The following is a 21,745-nucleotide window of genomic DNA, read 5'->3' as shown; positions in this document are numbered from 1 at the left end:
TTTTATACTTTATTATATGACTATATTTTTTTCTTTGTTGGTGCATTTCCTATTAATCAACCGGTACTCAATGTAGTCCAGAGAAAAACGCTATGTGTACTTCAGATACATGATCAAAAAATAACAAAAAAAAACTAACCTTGGGAGCTTGATATCCCCTTGTCTCCATACAGCTAACACTTACCATTTTTCAATTGCCACAACAGGAGCAGAGTATGCCATTGAGGGAGCGATTAGGCAACGTTTAGGGCAGAATGAAAGCCCTCTGAGCCTCAGCGTCTTTATTACTGGAGCCATATGGGCCCTGGGCAGGCATCAGCCTCTGTCACACTCATCACTCAAACACTGTTATTTTCCTAAATGCACTCAGTACCCTGTACATGCACTCACACACACACACACACACACACACACACACACGCACGTGCACAAGCACACACGCGCACACACACACACACACACACACACACAAACGCACAAACGCACACAAACTAATCATTAAGTGATACACACACACATAAATATACCCACACAAACAAATACCCACACAAAAGCCTCCATGGCACTAGCAGTCCTGCGCTCTACATCTAACTAATAGACTAGCATAGTTCATCAGTCATCTCTACCCTTTCCCAAATCTCTTTCTCCTTCCTCTACGTCCCTGTAGGCCACATATTGACATTTACACCTGAGACATATAAATATGAAACAATAAGATGCCTGCGTGCCATTTACAATGGGATAAATGATGTGCATAGCATTCTGGAGTGGGAGAGTTTAAAGACTGCACTAGTAGACAAATGTTCTGCCATTAAAATCAACTAAAACCTATAGCTTCTCAGAGAAGGCTTGTCACGGAGAGCAGCACACATCAGCATGTGGTACTCAGAGTTGAATAGAGCTCCTCAAAGGAGAAGGAAGTCCGCTATGCTAGACTTGGCCCCGTCAGCACGATCACATAATTTTGTTTACACAGACAGCAGTGGATTTTAACCACGCAGTCAAGTGTTTTATGTCAGAGTGAATATGCTAAAAGCTTTCCTCTTGTGCAGGTCAACAACAGCCACCCATATAAAAATTGCATACGCCCCTGTTATTGGATTAAGAGTTTTGTATTAACCGTCAGCCCTGTCTAAATCATGAGTATATATTATAGCAATAATTAAATGCATAATTGGCCTAATCCGTGATGGGCCTTTTGGGTGGAAAACTCAGTCAGTAAAGTTAATAGTATTTTATGAATTGCTGTGATATTGCTCTAGGTAATTCAGAATATTACAGTCCTAGGTAGTCTGCATTAGGGAGTTTAATCTTGAATAGTGATTATGTTTAATGAGAGGCTATTTTTAACCTTTATATGGTAGATGTTTTATTTTAATAGTTAGTTATTATTTTAAATATATTTCTCTACCAATGTATAAGAAGCTTTAATAATGAGTAATGTCTGATCTTTACCCACAGGGCACGATTTGTCTATCAAGCTTTTAGATTACTTTTTGTTTTAATGCATAATTATTGCTGAAAAATATTGAGAAATAAATCTATAAAAACATAAAGATTATAATCTTTTGAACAGTTGGTTTAAATGCTCTATTGGATGCTACTGCCCTGAATCCAGCAGGAAGCAAATAGTCTATAGGACTAGTAGGCAGACTCTGGTCCTGGCAACACCACTGAGAATCAAATTGATCTCTTCTTGGCTTTTAATGTCTCAAGTGCCACACTGGCACTTGAGACATTCCTCTTTTTGTCCAAAGTTGAACCTACATGGCCATTTAGTGTGGGCCGGGGAGAATAGCCAGGTCAGAACAGTGTGGAGTACACAACTTGTATGGTGTCACATCCCCTTGAACCGGCTTATATTGCAGGGGTCGTGTTTGCATCTATTGCACATTGACCTATATCCATTTGAACATTTACATAATATTGTTTAGTTAATCAAAATATATATATTGTATTGTTTTGTTTATTCTATCAGAATTATTTAGAGCATACAGTTTATGTTTATATTTCTAAGATTCCACTCTTATTCTTATTCGTCTTTGTCTCTTCTGTTACTTTTCTATGAACTGGTTGCTGCTGTAACACCTGCATTTGTTTTATCTAGTGTTCTCTTATCTGGTCTTTCACCACAAGTGAAAAGTGTCCATGTTTTTATGTATGTATTGCTGTTTAAAGTTCCTTACGTCAATTATATTTATTTGGTGATAAGTATTAACTACTAACCATATAGATATTCATTTAAAATAAAACAAATATCTTATTGGATAAAAGTTGATTTGAATTAGAAATCAAGAATATCTTTGACTGAAAGTGAAAGTTCTGGTCATGATGTCATCACGCCATGAAGGGTAAAGATTGGTCTAAAGCACACACACTAATTATTCCTTCATTCTTCAAGACAAAAGCAACAAGACTGTGTGAATACTGATGAATATAACCAAAATAGTCTAATTGTTATCACGTATGAATGACAGACAACACAGGTAGGCTCTGAGTATCCGGAAAGCTTTATTTCAGAATTCAGATGGCCTAAACTCTGTCTGTATTACGCAGCGTTCCCCAGTGCATGATGGGATCTAGAGTTCACACGAGTACGCCCCTCCCAGCTGCCCTGTGAGGTGGTCGTCAGGGGCCAGTCAGTGGTCTGCCCTACTCAAGATCTGTCCTCTCCCGGGGGTAGGCTGTGAGCTGGAGAGCACCCAGCTGGGTCTCTTGGTCACGTTGCATCTTGTGACATGCCTAATCGGCTTGTCACAAGGGCAAACTCAGCCAAACACAACCAGGCCATGGAAGGAAGAGTACCAGCCACTGTCAGTCTGTCTGTCTGTCTGTCTGTCTGTCTGTGGCAAGGACAGGGTTGTATATACTTAGAAATCGGCAATGCCTTCTCTGCCACTGTGTGTCCTCATCTGCAGGTTATCACAAACATATTTTCAATTTACTTTCTATGTAGATTTTTTTAAGAACACACACTTTCTACCACTATAACAAGGTCCTGGACGCCAGGTTTGAGCCTGGTCAAACAAGTAGCATCTGTCTTGGCAATTTCTTTATGAGATATTAAGTCTAGGACAAGTGAGACTTCTAAAAGCAAAAAAGCACACAATAGTTTATACCTATTTAATGTATGTATACACCAGTCTCCTCTCTAGCAGAGTGAGCCCAGAATACAGTTTCACACAACCTTTAAACAGTTGCACCCCCACAAAGCGATGGAATTTTCCTTACATCATGTGAGGGAAATGTTGACATAAAGGACAGAGTTGCATGTGTTCTCTGAAGATAAGGGGGTCACTGCTATCTTGTGACCGGTTCACCCCAGGCAAATGGTTAACAGCAAAGGGGAACTAAATCAAATTATTTAACAGATGGGGTGGCTAGAAAATTTATAATTAATTGCATTAATATAGTGCTTTTTCTAGGGACCCAAAGCGCTTTACATAGTGAGTATGTGTGTGTGTGTGTGTGTGTGTGTGTGTGTGTGGGGGGGGGGGGGGGGGGGGGGGTGGGGGACTGTCACAGTGGAGAGTCGCAGAATGATGCAACTCTCCAATTAGAGAGCGGGTGATGATTAGGGGGTCCGTGTTACTACAAGAGCCGGGTTGGGAATGAGGCCAACACGTCAGCATTAGCTCCCCTACTATTGCAATGAGTGCCATGGGATCTTTAGTGACAGGACCTCAGCTTAACGTCTCATCCGAAAGACTCTGGCCTAGGGCGCTGGGGATATAACATAGGCCAGAGGGATGAGCTCCCCCTACTGGCTCTCCAGGATGCACCAGGACCAGCCCTGCTTAGCTTCCAGAGAAGCCAGCATTGCTATGCAGGTAGCCATGGTACTGGCAAGATAGATAACACTAAGGTTTGGTTATTACTTATGTGCAAGTAAACAGAAGTAATACTTCTAAGAACTAAAGTTAAATAAATAATAAACTTTGGGTTACTCGACCTCTCTTAGTTTGTTAAAGTGTTGGGTTTTATTCAACACAGCCTTTTCTGTCTATCCATTCAGTTTGCTTTCGATCACCAAGTGGAGGAGTCGTAACTAAGCTTACTTACTACTTGACTTGAACAATCACTTTTTTTAAGATGGCATTGGGTTACCAACGGTAGTTGACTGCTTCTTCATTATCTAGTGGTACTTGAGGATGAATGAGTGATCATGTATGTTTTTAGTGGTAAATGCTAGGCTGACACTATGATAGATAGCAGGTGTAAAATGTTCAGCTCGTGTCCTACAGGAAAGCATGCACTGTGTTAACCTGGTGAATGCTGAGGACATCATCAAGGGGTTCCCTTGCTTAAGTAGCCAAAATGTGTCATTGCTGATCCCTATGGGGAGAGCACCAGCTGAAGAATCTTCGACTAAATTAACACACTTTCATTCTTTGGCTCCAACAAGGTCATTCCACCTTAAGTACTTATTTCATTTTATTTCACAGAATATGATTCCTGAATACATGGACCACATTCGACACTCTTCTTCTTTTTTCTTTCTTTGTATTTCACAGTACACCCAACTTTTACAATTTATTGTTATACCCTGAACCAAACAGAAATGCACCTCGGCCAAGATGATCTCAGTCTTGTTCGTCTCATACCCAGATTTAAGCATCAAAACGCCCTACAGCTGAATATCCCACACACAATTCCTCAAATGTGACTTAAAGCACAGTGACTGAAACTGTGCTTAAAGGTTACTTTAGGTTACTTTCTATCTGTAAAACAAATTGCAAGAGAATTATTACAAACACAAAAGCGTAACCCTTGCCATGATCTTTTCAAGGATGAGGATTCAGTTGAGGTTACCGTTTATTCATAGAAAGCACAGTCTGACAAGCGGCTACACTAGGTCTAAGTATGTGCACAGGGAGATTCAAACCACTCACACAATGAGCCACTCCAATTGTCCACCAATCTAGGGTGTGTGTGCGTATTTATACAGGTGGCTCCTCCGCTAGAAGGAGCTCAGCTGTGTTTTTTCACAGTTTGGACTGAGAGTTGTCTGCCATATCTGGTGATGTGATGATGATGATGATATCTTGGTGTTGTTCTGCGTATTTAGCTAGACGTGCCTATGGTATCGTGGAATCCGGCCATGAACATAAGGTGCCATGTTTTGACGTAGGCAACCTTGTGTTCAGCAAATTATGCGTGGGACCATAACTAAGCCTTAACAGTACCATCGCCATGTCATGGCCACAGGCTGATAACAACCAAATGTTGGGCACCCCAGCCCCCCCGCCATTGTCTAAGGTCACGCCGACCGTGTAAGTGCAACTAAAAATGTGTGTGGGATATCTTCACAGCCTCGATGACTAAAAATGAATCAACTGTAACCAGAAGTTTTCCGAAGACCTTGAGATCCTGAATGAAATTTGTATTTTTGTCTCTATTCTCCAGTTTGGTTTTATTATGTCTTATTTGCTGATGTCACAAACATAGGTTCATCAATTGACTTGCTTAAAATGCTTTGCTTTACAACAATGGCATATTATTTAACCATTAATTAAAATTGGTTAATGCAGTAAGCATTAACTAACAATTAACTTAACTTGTTAATTTTCAGTTAACTAATGTTCTTGTAATTATTTACTAATGGTGTTCATGTTTACTAAGGAAATGGTGTTCATGTTTAGGTAGGCCTATTCAGTATTATTCCTTAAGGTTAGGGTAAATGTTAACCCTTACCCTTACCCTTGAAATAAACTATATTATATATATATATATATATATTATATATATAATATGCTTATAACTGCATTAGCTAATGTTAATTTTTTTGTCTTCGCAGATGAGCTTTCTTAATGTTTTTGTTAGATAAGACAAGATACCACTGAACCAACATGTTTTTTTCCAAAATGCGCTCTCTCTCTCCCCCCCTCTCCCCCTCCCCCCACTTGCCCTCTCTCTCTCCCCCTCTCCCCCCCCCCCCCCCCGTCTCCCCCTCCACCCCTGCGCACCCCCTTTCTCTCTCCCCCCCTCTCCCTCTCCCCATCCCCCCCGCTCTCCCTCTCTCTCGGTCTTTCTCCCTCTATCCATCCTGTTGTTCTCTTTTATTGTTGGTTTCTAGTCACAGCACTCTGGCCACATCAGTAGCCCCCGGGCTGACACGTCTGCTGATGCTAACAAATGACAGTCCTCCCGCCCTGACAACAGGTCCATCTGTCTGTGTCAGAGTGTGAGCGTAGCGCCATTGAATTTCATAAATGTAATCAGATGGGTTTGTGATGAAAGGGGTCACCTGTGTCCCCTACTGGTGTGATTCCACGCGCAACGTACATGTCTGCTAGCTCCAGGTGTGTGTGTGTGTGTGTGTGTGTGTGTGTGTGTGTGTGTGTGTGTGTGTGTTTGGAGTGCATGCATGCATGCGTATGGTGACATGTGAGACAGACGGTCATGCATCACACATGGACTCCCGTGGCTTTGGGGGGGATAACATTATGGCCGGAAGGTTGAGCTTGAGTATTGGTTCAGTTCAAGAGAGAGGAGGGTGTTTCCACTGATGCACAAACAGACGATTGGGTGATTACAAAGCAGTCGAGGATCTTCCTATGGACTACTAATAAATAACTGCTTTGAGTATATGTATATGTACAGCTTTAAGTATATGGTAAATACATTTAATATGTTATCAGTGCACCTTTGTGTTACCTAGGTGCTCTAGAATAATTTGTGTGACAAATAAATACAATGAACTGAGCCAGGGGAAGTTGTATGCAAAACATGCTTGTTTAGGGCCAAGTTATCTTTTTACTTAAAAAATCGAACGTTCTCCAAATGATGTTTCTTTGCAGGACAGATGGTGTCCAGGACAACAAAAAAGGCTCTAATTAGCCGTTCAATAATTCAAGTCTTGACCCGAGCATCTCCCTAAAAGGAGCAGCTAATCTCTGCTGATGGAGTGTGAGAACTCATTGATCGGAAGTCCCATCCACCTCTGTTCCATGAGAATCCTATCGACCCAATGTAGGCAGAGTTTCCGTTCAGTCAGACTCCAAAGTTATACTTCAAAGGCTCTTTGTAATTACCTTTTCTTCCTTCAGTGAGTTAGATGTTCACCGTCGAGATTATAGTGGCAATGGCTTCAGGGTTTCTTCCAGATTGCAGATTAATTAGCACCAATAAAAGCCTTGGAAACACCTAGTTGGCGACGGCGCTCGGGCCGGGAATGCTCCGTTTCTTGTGTGGGAGCGATCTCAGCGTTCCCCAGAGACTCCCGGGAACATTGTTGAAGTTAAAAGTGTTTCTGACATTCTCACTCCTCGTCGATGCAGGATATGTTCATAGGACCTAATCACAGCTGTCCTGAGCATACACTAGACTATTAACTATTTACTGTTACTCACGCCAGGTATTTAAGGAATCAAAAGGTAGTGGTCATGATATTAAGAAAATAAAGCATTTTAAACAATAAACTGGATGAGTCAAGGGCCTTGTTTGCAATCTCAAAGAAAATGCTCAATGTGGTCCGTTGAGGACAGAAAGGAGTTCAACCTAGAGCAAATTGCATGATAGACAGATTTTATTTGCATCATGCACACGCATGCGTGCAGACACAAACCAATATAGAATAGGCCACAAGCTGATGGATTTGATATCAATGTTTTCTCAGCAGTTGAATACACAAGCCTAAGTATGTTTTTTGTGGTGTAGGGCAGGTTTGCTGTTTCCTCCCATCAGCCCAGTCAACTGGAGACAATGCAGCTGTGATTTAAAGCAGATACTAAATACTTTTTTTTTTCCTCACACTGCTTTTATGGGTCTGAATGACACCCAAGGGTGGTTTCATGGCAGGATTCAACCCATCAGAGACACTGAAGTTGTCCCCGTCACCACTGAATGTTGGACGGATAAAACTCACGCTCACGCTCACTCACGCTCACTCAGTGAGTCAGCACTGACGTAAGCACTGGCGCCTTCCAACATCATGGGATTTCAAAATGTATAGCAACATCAGTCAGAAGCATAGAGGCTGGCTAGGCTGCCTGGTAAGCATTTATTAGAGTGTGGGTCTCTGGAACCCCCCCAGCCCAGGAAAAGGACTAACCCTATCCCACACTTAATGAGTTACAACCAGAAAGACATTTCTACGCCTGTTTTAGCTTGAGACTCCCCATGCCTATGACTACTCTAAACAGAGATTTAGGAGCCGACATCTTTATGGTAGGTGTCTTGCAGAGAATGGACATTCCCCTGTGGTACCATGTTGAGCAAATTGCATGGTAAAAAGTAGTTTAGAAGGTTGTTTAGATTAACTAGTGACAAGGTAATGAAGATGAATAAGACTTTATTTTCTATGACACTCTCACACACACACACACACACACACACACACACACACACAAAACAATATTGAATAATCCATTATCTTATGGCTTTAATGTTAATTTTTTTCTCCAGAATTGAATACACAAGCCTAATTTTCAGCTTCTGTGTTTTTATAATTTTGACATTGATGTAGGCAGACACTTTTAAACACAGAAAAAAAATATTCAGGGTCTAGCCTGGTCTTTGAATAAGTCCCCGAGTTGGCATCACCACCCGCTGGTCAAGAACCGTATAGCAGGTTTTCTGTAGCCTCACATTAGCCCAGTCAACTGGAGGCAATGCAGCTGTGATTTAGAGCAGGAATATGTGGAACACAAGCCCTCAGCATGCCCTTGTGTTTGACATTATGCAATGTTGTGCTCCTCTCTAGCTGTAAATACTTTTTTTTTCATGGGTCTGACTGACACCCAAGGGTGGTTTCATGGCAGAATTCAACCCATCAGAGACACTGAAGTTGTCCCCGTCACCACTGAATGCTGGTCGGATAAAATGGATGGACACGCACTCAGTGAGTCAGCACTGAGGTAAGAACTGGCACCTTCTGAACATCATTTTCAAAATGTGTAGCAACATCAGTCAGAAGCATAGAGGCTGGCTAGGCTGCCTGGTAAGCATTTATTAGAGTGTGGGTCTCTGGAACCCCCCCAGCCCAGGAAAAGGACTAACCCCATCCCACACTTAATGAGTTACAACCAGAAAGACATTTCTACGCCTGTTTTAGCTCGAGGCTCCCCATAAACAACAAAATCCTATGACTACTCTCTGACAGAAGGCCCAAAATAAAAAAAATTAAAAAGAGGGGGGGGGGGGGGTCTGGGAACACACTCTTTATTAACAGACCTCAAGCTTTTCTTTCTTATCCTGAAAATGTTTTTAATAAAGTAAAGTGTGTTTTTTTTGTATACATTTGTATCAACAGCTCATATATATATAAAATCTTATTTGCATTATAATATTTAATCATAATGATATTTAATCAAATAATGTTTCTATACACATTTTGCTTCTGGATTTATCAGATTTCTATTCGGGCTGATGTGCAAAGATCGAATTTACATATGCAAAGCTGTGTCTGTCTCAGATAAGTACCGGAGCGGAGTGGTTTGCATTATATTTGCGTGTCTGCAGGAGCAGCGACCATTATTCTCATGTCAAAGCTCGCTAATGGCCCATCTCGTCGCACCTTCCCTCCACAGCTGGGGAAACGGCAGAATCAGACTGGAGGCGATCCCAGGTCAGGACCTTGTCATCCACGGACATAAAACAAATACGGCACGGGGTGGGTTGAACCCTTTCTTAACAAAACCGATGTCGAATCCACCTTCAAACATTTGTCTTGACTTTATGCGCTCAATTTTAACATAATGTTGGACTCAATATAGAGTGTAGAACATTTTACCACTTTTCTCACCCTTGGGATAAAAACTGCTGCTGTGGTACATTCCATATTTCCAAAAGGGCTTATTCTGGGAAAACTGAATAATTTCCGAACTGAGAAGGACACAATGAGCTCATTCTATTACAGTGCTAGAAATCGGCGATGATAAGCCTAATTTGGAAGATGGTTATCTTTGTCAATGGGGAAGCAGAGGGAGAAGATAATGGTTGATATAACACAGACAGTGGAAAATTATGTGCAACTGAGAAGCACCAGACTTAAGCACATAACTGCAAAGCCACTAGCAGCGCCCAATTTAGTTTTGCGGACATGGTATTGAAAGGTATAACTGCTAAAACTGCTAGACTGAATAATTATTGCAAACAATAAGGCTTTATATTTAATTGTATAGCTTTTCACTAGAATAACCTTTTCAAATGGGCCTCACAGGCCCAAGTTGAGTTGTATATGTCACCATTCCCAAAGGCATCTATCAGATGATAAGGAAAAATAAGAAAACGCCCAAATCTCTGCTCAGAGGGCTTGCTAGGAAAACAATTTGTGCCAGGGCGGAAGGGAAATTAAACAATGGAGTTATGTTATAGCTCACACACATAAATTGGTGTGTGGAAATTGTCAAAGAGGTTGTCCAACATTTAGAAGAAAATGTATGTGCAATTGATGGGCAAAACAACCTAATGAGCACAGCACATGATATGAACACGCCACAAGACATATACATCACATAAGTTAACCCCTGTTTGAACCAACACATGAGTAACCGGCCATCCTCCAGGTCAAGGCCCAAACCGGAGGCCGGATGACACCACGATGAGCACAGCACATGATGTGTATATCAAGAAACACACCACAAGACATATACATTACACGGTTAACCCGTATATCAAGAAACACACCACAAGACATATACATTACACGGTTAACCCGTATATCAAGAAACACACCACAAGACATATACATTACACAGTTAACCCTTGTTTGAACCAACACATGAATAACTAGCCATCCTCCAGGTCAAGGCCCGAACCAGAGGCCGGATGCCACAACATGAAGAGATGTTAGAAACTCAGACAATGCACCACACATTCGCAAAGCCAAGAGCCAGTCTGCTGATAATATAGTGCCCACAACTCTGGGTCAAGATACCCCTCGGGAACCCCTCGCACCTGGTTAGAGGCACAGAAGACACTCATGAATTATATCAGTGCCCAGAGGCTCACGGTCAAGATGAGCACTCAGAGACACACACAAACACCTACCCTAAGCACACACACCTCGTTAGGAGGAAAAACATAGCATAAGACCATACCACACAGATCATCTCACACTCTTCTGAAGCAGAACTTCCACGGAGGCGAAGCTCCAGACGACCTCAGCACTGATAGGGACTTAGAAATATTCGATCTCTCACGCTTTATGAACCTGTATCACTTTTACCACTTGACTTAATAAATCCGAGGCCCTCGTGCTGACAGACTTTATTACCTCTCCGTCTCATTTTCTCTGGTCAAGTAACTAGACAGACTGATTTTCCCAACACAATGCGCTTTTGGTTTCTGATTGACAAACTAAATGGTGTATGTTATCCTTCAGTTACTTGGCCAGGGTTTCATGTTGCTGACAATTTCATCACCAGAGCAATGCAAAACTTAACGAGCAACATTCAAAATATTAAATATTAAAAGGTGACAAATAGAATAAAAATAAGAAATAAAATAACAATTAGCCCTATAGAATAACAAATCTGTAAAAGTTTCAAATTAAAAAATGTGCAAAAAACAATTAACAGAGGTATTCTGTACAGTAAATAGAATAAAAATAATTACATTTGAGATAGTCTATTTATATCTATATGTCTGCGTGTGTGCATGAGTTGGACAGCATGTGTGACTTGGTTGGGAGCCCTGTTAAGATCAGTGTTTACAGTCCTGATGGCCTTGGGAAATCAGGAGTGCCTGATAGCAGCACATCAAACAGTCTGTTATTGGGGGGATGGGAATCCTTCATGGTTCTGCACCTCCTGGTGTATATAAGTTCTGCTGGGGGGGGGGGGGGGGGGGGGAGTAGTTCCCGTAGTGTGTTCAGCCAGCCGTACAACTCTTGCGGTAGATAAACCGCAAGAGAGTTTGAGAAGTCCGGAGCATGAAAGACTGAAAGACTTTATTATTACTCGCAAGCAAGTAAGAACAAAGCAGAGTTGGTTTGACAAAGAACTGGAGAGCCACACCCGGGCTCCTCCTTATCCATTCTGTCCATAGATCATCCATATGCCATTCATTCATTACCCATACATCTGTTCCCTTACACGTAGGCCTATATATGGAGATCTTCTGCACACACAGTAACTCTGTCTTTACAAACTAGTTCTAATCCAGTTACTCCTAGTCCACCTCTCAATCTTGCGTCTCACCACATATGGAACAAGCAATATGCCTAAGGACACACATAAAGCGTGTCAATCTTGGGGTTGAACTTCGTTCATTCCTTAGTTCACCTCGATCTTGACCGACATACTGGTGGCATAATTAGGTCAGCAGTCATACTTGCGTTATTTCAGGTCGTACTTAGAGGAGAGCGGTGACATGTCTACTCAATCTTTTCTCCACACTTATTATATTCATATAGCGTATGGGCATAATAACAATTACATATTATCATTAAATGTTGTTTGAGTACATTTCTCCCATACTCTCTGCAGAGCCCTCCTGTCCTGGGCAGTGCTATTGCCAAACCAGGCAGCGATGTTGCCTGTCAGAATGATCTCCACAGCTCCAGAGTAGAAGGTTCTGGGGATCCCCAGGGAGACTCTGAATTTCGTCAGCTGCCTGAGGTAGTATAGGCGCTGCCTTGCCTCTCCCCAGTGTGTCAATGTGTGTTGACCATATCAGATCCTCTGTGATGTGGACTCCCAGGAATTTAGCAATGCAATAAAGGATCAAGGACATGCCTTTTATTCACACTGTAATCTCTGAGAACAGATGCATCACACTTTTAGTACCAGTACAGAATTGGTCTTTGAAGTGCAAAGCATTTGGCCACTGGCAAGAAAATTAAATTATATTATTTCTCCCAACATGTTGGCTGAATCAAAACATGGAAGTCATGGAGTCATGGAAGGAGACCTAGTTTATATTTCATTGTGTTCATCTTAGAGGCTTTGAATAAATATTTGGGCTTTGTCAGAATCTTGACAAAGCTCTTTGTATATTGGGCCATAGATTTTAGGCCAGGTTCCAGAAAAGGGCATTATTGGGAAAGTATTATTTGTTCAAATATTATAATATAATAATATATTGCATTTCTCAGAGCAAACATGAAAGAGTGACATGTAGAAAATTATGACACGCATGAACTGTATGTTACCGTTACTATGAACCGTTACATTATGAGCTAATATATGGAACATATGGCTATGGACTGTTAAATTAACTGTCCACTTGCATGCTGTTTTTTTTAAATTAAATCAAAGGCCTATACGAAATAATGCCGACGTGTTGCAACATTTTAGAAGATTTCGATTTCTTAGAATATATAACATATTTTCTGAAAAAAGGATTCACAGTGTATCAAAATGTCATGAAAGCTATAAGGTCGAAACGTCGTCCAGGAAAAAGTGGACGACACTTTTCATCTAGGAACCTTTCATCTCGGAACCATCAGCGTGCCTCCAGAACGGGGAGGCGTATGGCTGTCGGAGTCCATGTCCGATTGTATTACCATCCGTGTATCTCAGCAGGCTTGTTTCATGTGTGATCTGTGGGCTTCGTTCAACAGTGTTTGCTGCTCTATATTTTCTAATGTGTAAATATTTGGCCTTCGTTGTTTAGTACATTTATATAAAATGAAGCTATATCATATCAGAAACCTTTGTGGAATGTTGCAAACCACAAAACTAGCAGAAAAAGTGTCCTGCTGCCGTAATAAACAACGATTGTCAAGTAGCTTGGTCCCGGGTGACATCAGGAGGTTTATCGTGGAGAATACAGAGATTGTTGGAGAGGACACCTTGACACCAGAGATCAGGTTGAGATTGTTAACGCCGAACTGCAGATTCTGGCATGCAAACCCAGAACTGTGGCCTCTCCCTGAACCCTACTGGGCGATATATTGGCCCGGGGGACAAGCTCTTGCTAGGTATGAATTTGACTACAACGTAGTATTGTTTCATTTGCATTAGGATAAAACATATGACCAGTAACACACGTGTATATATGGTCTATGGTTGATCTCTGTCTCTCAAAATATGTTGGATTGTTGACTTACAGATATTTGCTGAACAACCCAGGAGTTGTTGAAGACAAGAGGGTACTGGATCTGGGAAGTGGTTGTGGAGCTTCAGCCATTGCTGCAAGCCTTTGTGGAGCTTCTCACGTAGTAGCTAACGACATTGACAATGGTAAGGCATTCAAACACTGAGCCTAAAAAAGTGTCAACTTCTTCCCACTCCATTTCGAACAGGTTATTCTAATCTGCAAGTGTTTGTCATTTATGTATCTAATTATGCTTTCTATTTTTTGTAACATGATTTTCAGTATGACAATTTGTTTTTATTTTACATATTTGAAATAAAATTCAATCAATAATAGCCAATGCTGACTTGCATGCTTTTCTTTTTCTTTTTTCCAAGTTTCTGCCATTGCCACCATCATAAACTGTGAACTGAATGGTATTGGGCCAGTTGAATGTTTGACTGACAACATGATTGGCTCACAACCCAAGCACTATGACCTCATTTTGTTGGGAGACATGTTCTACGATGAGGCCCTCGCTGATAGACTTCACCAGTGGTTGGACAGCTGCATAAACACCCACGGAACCACAGTCCTTATAGGAGACCCTGGGAGAGCCTCTTTTGAGGAGCACGGCATTAAAAGACTCCTACAGCAAATAGCTGAGTTTGAGCTCCCTAAATCGGTGCAAATGGAGAACTATGGACTGACATGTAGTACTGTTTGGCGCTATCATCCTAAATTGTCAACAATTTAGGATTTGCATACCTAATACATGCAAACATCCGAATGTGAGTGTTTTTAATTTGTGAAATGTGTTTTCATTCTCATAACTCCCATAAAAGGATTTATAACATAATACAATGTTTCTTTAATATAAATATATATTTTTATTAAATTATTAAACTAAACCAATCCCACTGCAGTTTTGAAAAAGCATCAGGAGGTAGCCACACTGAACTGTATCCTCAGCCTCTTTCATCACAATACTTTACTTATTACTATGAACAAGTTTTGATCAGTAGCAAAGAATGCATATAATTGAAAGAAAAAAACAGTCCATGTCAGTACAATGTGTCAATATAAAGTAACATCTCCAATAAAACACATGGAAACTTTCAACACCACTATATTTTCTGTAGTAGGGTAATACTTATGTTTCTAATACACAGTCCAAGTCAGATTTTGAATGTTGTGTTGACCAGTGTCGTCCAGTGGTAGCCAAATCTGACCTGAATAGGGAAGAGCCAATAAATAATGGTCATTGTATATCTGTACTAATAAAGTAATAAATTGTTTCTTTCTTCTTTTTTTTTTACAGGCAATACATTTCTTAACTGAAGCATTTAATGATAGTCAAAGAAAAGCCCATTTTGTGTTCTAAACTAAAAACACTAGAGCCTTTCTGTCTTGGGCCAAAGAGGTCCTCCCCCTAGGTTTATCCCCTCGGCCTTGAAAAGTTGAATGGGCTTTTGATGGCTATAGAACACAGAACATTTACAAAGTTGTGGTGGGAATTTGGACCACATCAATCTGTCTCATGTCTACACATCATGTCTACACTACTAGAGAATAAGCCCTCAGGAGGTGTCATGGGCCTAACCTAACGAAACATCGGTGAAAGGGTGCCCACTTGATAACCCCAATGACATGCTGCATACTGCATACTGCTGTTAGATGGGCCATTTGTCTTGTGTTTTTCACCATTGTTTGGTAGCTTAGTCGAGCGGGCTTGCAAGGTTAGTTTGGGCCGGGGCTTCTGAATATGTGTTTTCCTTGGATTTTGGCACAAGGGATTATAACATCTAATCCTGTGTATTAATGAAATTGTCTAAACTATTAGAGAATAAAGATTCATCCAAACTTTTAACAATTAGGCTAATTTAATTGAGTGATAAAAGGTACAATTACATAAAACAATCATACAACACCCATTACAAACATACAATCATCATACAATCATCCATACTGTCTCCAATAGCTCTGCAAGGAGACAGTGTTGTCAGGATGCTGAGAACAGCTCTGACCCCAAATACAACCATAGCATTGTTTAACCAGACGGTAATCTATCCATGACCCTCCATAAAGGGGGTCGACGACGTGCCTTATCAGTTGGCTCTCTTGATCCTCAACCTTCCCCAGGGGTTCAAGAAAATAGGCACATACCAACAAATGCCAGCTAGAGAAACAGAATGTGAAAATATAATTTTCCCATCTCCTTTGTTATGTCAACTTGCATTGCAATTGGCATCGAGTCGTGGGATTTGGATTTGCAGGTAAAGAGGTGGATGAACACGTACCTGTGATGTGAGGACAATCATTGAAGACAAAACTTTTGAGTTTGGGACAGTTTTTGAAGACCGCCCTCACCGTCTCATCCGTCAGGCTTGGACATCGCGCCACCTGTAGTTCCTACAACACGCGTAATTTATTCGTACATTGGCGTGACAAAAAATGATAAAGAACTAACAAGCAAATGTTTACTTACACACAAGTTATTGGAGCACAGTCCTTTCACAAGTCCAATGATCCCTGCATCTGTAATCTAGTAAATAAAAAATATTTACATAAAACTCAAATAACGCTCAGCAGTCCTTATCCTTTTCCCTTATCCATTCAGTTTGCATGGGCAAGTTGCCTCAGCCCTGGCCAATTAAATGAAAACCACAGGTCAGCCAGAAAAGCTGATAATGCTTCTCATTTTAAAAGTGCTGTGAGTTTGGAATTATCCAGACCTGGGCTGTTTCCTACCACCCAGAAGTTCTGTGAAGTCTGTGAGGGAATAGCTTATGAAAAGCCTCCAGGATTTGTACACAACCTGGTTAAATGCACATGTACCTGAGGTACCTTAGGATCTTCGTTGGTAGATGGCCGATTTAAGGGCCCTATTGGTGGAACAGCTTAGAAGGGCCATAGTCTAAGTAGAGTAGAGAGTATTTATGGCGCATTTCCACCACAGGGTGCGGGTCGGTTCAGTCTGAAAAGGTGCGGCACGGGTCGCATTTCCATCACCAAAAGTGGCCGTGACCGGGACTGCAGTACTCCTCTGTTGGGGTACTGAGACGCCTGAAAGGGTCCCGGCAAGTTTGAGCTACACTGTTGAGTGGTCGACAGAATCGTCCCTTCCGTGCGACAGGGGGATACCGAACCAACCCGCACCCTCCAGTGGAAATGCGCCATATGATCCATGAGGGGCTGTGGAGAGGAGTACCCGTGTTCCAGACAGGAAGAGTGTGTGCAGCAGGCTGCAGTTCTCCGCCAGTGCCTGCAGACCAACGTCTCCCACAGTAGGACATCCACTCAAAGAAAGGACCTGCAGGCGCCTACAGCACTGGGCCAGGGCCTGCACTGCTTCGTCTGCCACGCCCACGCAGTCACTGAGGTCCACGTTCTGGAGGTTGGGGCAGGAGGAGGCCAGAGAAACAATGCCTACAATAGGAAGAAGAAATGCAGATCGACTCGAGGTGTGAACGTGCAATGAGAGAACCAGGAAACGTTCTTCCAGGGCCGCTTGGTGTTCACACAGCAAGTTTTAAACGGAGCGTAGCTTTTGAGCGTGGAGACTGTTGCGCAGTACACTTACCTTGGCATTACACTTGGGAACAAGCTATATTTTCAGGACAACATGGATGCTGTTTGTTGGAAGGGTAATCAGTGTTCAATGCTTCCTGCTGTGCTCAGCAGTTTCATGGTGGCGAAGACTTTTTGTACAATTATTTTTATCAAATCCATTACATTTTTTGAAGTTTTAACATATGTCGAGTAGTCTCTCAACTCAGGTTGAATTACTAATTCAAAAATAAGTAATTTTTAAACAAGCTAGCGAGATCATGGGTATAAACATATCTGACCTCCCCAAGTGAATAAAACCTTTAAACTCAAAAAGAGAGAACCACAGCTGGTCTGCAGAGAAACTGCTTTTCCGGCTTTGGGACACACTTCTTATTCACTCTCATCCCATAAGCTCCAAGCTAGGGTTATTAAACAATGCCCATACATGGCTTCACCATCAACCAACTTCCGTCGTTTTCGCCATTGTTGAGATTTGTGACATGTATCATCATCCAGCTTATCTTTGTCCCTGTCTCATATCCTATGACCCTGTCCCTGTCTCTACACCCCGCTTTTGAGTGGCTCCCCTCAGGGCGCCGACTTCGCTGCCCCGGCTGCAGAACACAGAGGAGAAAAGCATCCTTTGTTCATGAGGCTGTTCACCTCCTCACCTCCTCCGAACCCCGCCGCACCGGGCTCGTGCCCGCCCCACACAGACCGGCGAAGCCGTGAACTCTGTTCTTGCACTCCCCCCCTTATTACTTGATTGCACTCTATATTCCTGTCATACGTTACACTTTTTAGGAGTCAGTTCTCTATTTATAAACATACACTGTACATATATTATATATATTTTTTGTATGTGTATACTATCTGTCAACTAACAACACTTTGTTTTTGTTTCTATGTTTGCACCTAACCTTTGTCCTTTGTAATGCTGCTGCTCTATATGCCTTCAATTGCCCCCTGGGGACAAATAAAAAAATAATAATAATTGAATTGTCTGAACACCCTCCACTGTCCACACTGTCCTGCATGTGTTATCAACTTATTTTGTCATTACAGCCCTGAGGATGACTTTACAGACTTCAGGGGCCAGGGGCGTATTCTGGCCTTCAACAAACTATATATGCTTTGTCTATTTGAAAACATCTCAGAATCTCTCCGGGTGACACTGCATTGTGTCACATTGGTTCCCAGTCACACTTTTGCTTATGTTTTGTTTTATCTACTGTCGTCTGTCTGTTATGTCTCATGCTGTAATTTGCTGTTTTAAAGAGCAATTGGGTCTGAAGTTTTCTTTTAATCTTCTTAATAATATATTGGCCGGAACTGCTAATTTTATTACACATATGGAATTACATCAATTACATCAAACAGACACAGAAATACATTTTAAATAATAACATCAGAAAAATGAATACATTTAAAAGAACAGAACATGCAAATTCCTACTAAATGCTGTTAATGATAACAACACAAACATGAATATTTCAGACCATGACATCAACAAAATGCTAATTCAAGAAACTGAATCGAAGGATAATACATTATCACCATAAAATCCAGATGTATCACAAACACCTCACATTTTACTATGGTTATACATGATATCATCAAGTAAAGCCTACCTTCTGAGGTGATCTCTGGACTGTTGTTTAGGAATATGGTTTTCAGACGAGGGCAAGAGATCCGCCCCAGAGCTAGGTCTGACACTTGACAGCATTGAAGATCCAGTGTCTGTAGGCCCGGATGCAATAACTGAAGATGGGATGAGAATTCTCTTCAGAAGACGGCAACACACACACAGGAACAATGAATAGGATTGAATAATGAAAACATGCTGTGCAATGCTTATTGTGTAGTAACATACTAGAATAGGGGGTTCCCTAGAAATACTTATTGGACCAATTTACTTGACATCCATACTATCCATACAAATATTATTCCTGTTCAATACCTTGTAAAAAATCGCAGTCTGCCATGTTTTCATTCTTTGGATTGATAGAGTAGCTATAGAAATTCAACTGCAGACACAACAGGTGATTGTTGTGAAATTTAAACACCAATACAGTCTAATAAGTGTAATTGAACCAATGCAGAACAGGTAAACAAAAACATTTGTAAGACACACAAAATAATTCCCATTCACTCTCTGGGGCATAATTATATAGGGGTTGTTAGGAGTAATCTCCACCATCCTGCGAGTACACGTTAGAGAGCTACACGCCAGTATGTTGCCAGCTCAGCCCACAATTCATGACATTGTGTAAAGTTCAAGGTGATAAGAGTGAAAGGGGAGGGGATCTCTGCATTCTTCAGGAGCAGAAAACTATCAAGCACACACTCTCAGGATGGTGAAGATGAGAATGGCGTACACATATAATTTTCCATTACACTAATGACGTGGGTCGGCTAAGCTCAGGGGTTGGAGTGGGTTGACTTATAATATTCTAGCTAGCCTTTTTTTTCGTTTGACTGCTGTGGTGGGAATTTTGAGCCACGTCAATCGTTCCTGTCTAAACTGTTAGAGAATAAAGAGTCATCTGAACTTATAACAATTAGGCTAATTTATTTAAATAATAAATCATAAAAGAAACATACACAATACAATAATCCAAGATCTCAGATGGGAGTTCGCCCTGCGTTTCTCTATTAGCTTCGCAAGGAGAAGTCCAATGCATTGACAAAAGCAAGGACTTCTTGTAGAGTGGCAGACAGGATTCTAAGGGCAGCTGTGCCCCCCAATAAAACTATCGATGAACCTCCTCAGGATGTCATAAAGGGGTACATAGCCGTTCCGAAGCAGTTGGCTTCTCGACCCTCCCCAGGGGGTCAAGAAAACAGGCCTCAGTTACAGCTAAACACATCAACAGGGGGGGGGGGGGGGGGGGCGGCAACAAACGGCATTTAGAGAAACGGAATGTGAAAATGGAATTTTCCCATTACACTGCCTCCATGCCCAGCTGAAGGACCAACCTCACTGATGTTGCCATCGCTGATGTTCCCTCTTAAAGACATTATCTGTACCAGCTTGTCCTTGATGCCCGAGGGCAAGGGCTGGATCTCCCTCAGGTAGAGGACGGCTGAGTTTGCCACGCAATCTGCACAGCTACACAATGAGATGAGAACAAGATATTCACATTAACTAAAAGCTTTGCAGCATATTGTTTACACACACTTGGCTTGCATTGCTCAAGTTCAATTGAGGTCAGATGGAATATAAAAAATAGACTACAATATAGTGTTGAGTTCAATGGTAGCACTCATCAGAAGGCTGTTTAATACATGGCCATAGGAAGAAATCAGAGTTACACACACAGTGACAAACAACCTCTGGGCAGAATAAACACACGTAAACAAGATATGTTATAACAAATATATAACAATATATAACAACAAATGTTATAGCCGTAAAGCAATCAGTGAAAGCTGCAGGGAGTCGCAATGAGTAGTTATGACAGAAATGGGCAGCATCCGATTGTAGTAACAGAGTACCGGTAGGCTACACATCAGTGGCTTGACAGTTTCTGATAAATCCAACTTTATAAATAACAGTACAAAACTTAGACCTATCAATGAATCAATGTTGAATTGTTATCGACTCAAATTCAGACGGCCCATGGATGTTGAAAAATAACACTGAACATGTCACACTTCTACATTCTGCTTTGCTATGTTACTTCGGTCGTTCCAATGATTAAATGCAATTGTTATATCAGTGTGTTGATTTAGACTATTCATAACCATCGTCCAACTAAGTAATTATGTTTACGTTATATACATAGGCCTACATAAGAAGAGGCGGCATCATTTAGAAAGGTATGCATTGCATTGTTGCGGATTCGGGCTGGCCAAATGACCAGAGGACGTGTCTTGCTAAAGTAAATGCTCTCATTAGGACATTTGCATACAATATACTGCAATAGTTGATCTAATACTTAAGTAGCCAACTTACATGTTTAAGAGCGAATTCACTGCCATTTCGTCAAAATTAACGTTTTCATTTCAGAGAAATGCTTCAGTGGTGGTTCTCTTCTTCTTTATTTCTGTCTCTGAATTGTTTTAAATGATTGTGCTTTGTCTCCTACTACTGGGGGTAATAAGGATTTATTTTCAACAGAGAAAGAATGATTTTCAATATAGAAAACTGGATACTTGGATGTATTGTCATCCAAGTAATTATGGTCATTATTAGTGTTGTAGCAAAGCAAGTCACACTATTGTTATC

The 21,745-nt window shown here is 41.3% G+C and overlaps 2 protein-coding genes across 5 annotated transcripts; one reads left to right on the top strand and one right to left on the bottom strand.

Moving 5' to 3' along the window:
- Window positions 1-13,478: 13,478 nt before the first annotated feature.
- Window positions 13,479-14,719, top strand: etfbkmt (electron transfer flavoprotein subunit beta lysine methyltransferase; the record flags this gene model as incomplete). Its single annotated transcript, XM_084476820.1, has 3 exons — window positions 13,479-13,867; window positions 13,999-14,129; window positions 14,361-14,719. Exons 1-3 carry the CDS (start codon window positions 13,575-13,577, stop codon window positions 14,717-14,719), a joined length of 783 nt encoding a protein of 260 aa, XP_084332946.1. The 5' UTR covers window positions 13,479-13,574.
- A 341-nt stretch (window positions 14,720-15,060) lies between these two features.
- On the bottom strand, window positions 15,061-21,552 carry LOC311356956 (protein AMN1 homolog). Of its 4 annotated transcripts, none has more exons than XM_084476822.1 (7): window positions 21,473-21,552; window positions 20,494-20,626; window positions 19,146-19,275; window positions 17,174-17,391; window positions 16,451-16,507; window positions 16,263-16,374; window positions 15,061-15,194 (listed from the first exon to the last, which is right to left on the bottom strand). In XM_084476822.1, the coding sequence occupies exons 1-7, from the start codon at window positions 21,496-21,498 to the stop codon at window positions 15,124-15,126; spliced, it is 747 nt and encodes a 248-aa protein (XP_084332948.1). In that variant the 5' UTR covers window positions 21,499-21,552; the 3' UTR covers window positions 15,061-15,123. The 4 variants fall into 4 exon arrangements, with proteins under 4 accessions (XP_084332948.1, XP_084332950.1, XP_084332949.1 ...); XM_084476823.1 differs by lacking the exon at window positions 15,061-15,194 and adding an exon at window positions 16,027-16,141; XM_084476824.1 differs by lacking the exon at window positions 16,451-16,507 and having other exon boundaries at window positions 16,263-16,365.
- Between the last annotated feature and the right edge of the window lie 193 nt (window positions 21,553-21,745).

The sequence above is a fragment of the Micromesistius poutassou genome, assembly GCF_964030765.1.
Source record: "Micromesistius poutassou genome assembly, chromosome: 13".
Lineage (NCBI taxonomy): Eukaryota > Metazoa > Chordata > Actinopteri > Gadiformes > Gadidae > Micromesistius > Micromesistius poutassou.
The sequence above is the reverse complement of the archived record's forward strand: the minus strand, read 5'-3'. Positions and strand labels throughout refer to the sequence as shown.